This window comes from Eimeria mitis, genomic scaffold (assembly GCF_000499745.2).
Source record: "Eimeria mitis Houghton genomic scaffold, Emh_scaff2899, whole genome shotgun sequence".
NCBI lineage: Eukaryota > Apicomplexa > Conoidasida > Eucoccidiorida > Eimeriidae > Eimeria > Eimeria mitis.
In genome coordinates this window covers 5,091-5,799 of record NW_013571238.1, presented here as the reverse complement: position 1 = coordinate 5,799, position 709 = coordinate 5,091, and the positions used below count along the sequence as shown (strand labels likewise).

Genomic DNA, 709 nt, shown 5'->3' with positions numbered 1-709 from the left:
TAGGGTTTAGGGTTTAGGGTTTAGGGTTTACACTGCCTCTTTCGCTGTGTCTTTGCTTTGTTTAGGAGCTGCGAGCTGCAACACAAACACAACAAACACCAAAAAAAAAATACTGCTGCTGCTGCTGCTGTTGCTGCTGCTGCTGTTGCTGCTGCTGCTGCTGCTGTTGCTGCTGCTGCTGCTGCTGTTGCTGCTGCTGCTGCTTCTGTTTCTGCTGCCGCTGCTTCTGTTGCTGCTGCTGCTGCTGCTGCTGTTGCTGCTGCTGCTGCTGCTGCTGCTGCGTACCCTGACAGCTCTGGTTTTTCTCCCTTTAGGGGCTGTGCTGCAGCAGCAGCAATACAGCAGAACGTGTCTTCTAGCATTTTGTCTTTCTGTTGCGGTGTATGCGCAGCTTCCTTTTCTGCTGCTGCTGCTGCTGCTGCTGCTGCTGCTGCTGCTGCTGCTTCCACTGCTGCTGCTGTCGCTTCAGAAAGGGAAGTGCCTCGCCCTACAAACGGCACTGATAACGAATGCCCCTGCTGCTGCTGCTGTTGCTGCTGCTGCTGCTGCGGTTGCTGCTGCTGCTGCTGCTGCTGCTGCTGCAGCTGCTGCAGCAGCAGCTCATGCCGCTTTCTGTTGGCTTCGAGTGTCTGTGCTGTCGCCGCACGAATCCTTTCTCTTATCTCTCTATACAACTCAGTGCTGCTGCTGCTGCTGCTGCTGCTGCTGT

General features: G+C 55.3%; 1 protein-coding gene across 1 annotated transcript in view; it reads right to left on the bottom strand.

Moving 5' to 3' along the window:
- The window catches only part of EMH_0060060 (uncharacterized protein), a gene marked incomplete at both ends in the record, with an annotated part of 3,608 nt that overhangs the window by 1,188 nt on the left and 1,711 nt on the right, over positions 1-709 (bottom strand). Inside the window, one exon of the mRNA XM_013497743.1 lies at positions 94-578. Coding sequence (XP_013353197.1) covers positions 94-578 — 485 coding nt within the window. The remainder of the gene's footprint in view (positions 1-93; positions 579-709) is intronic.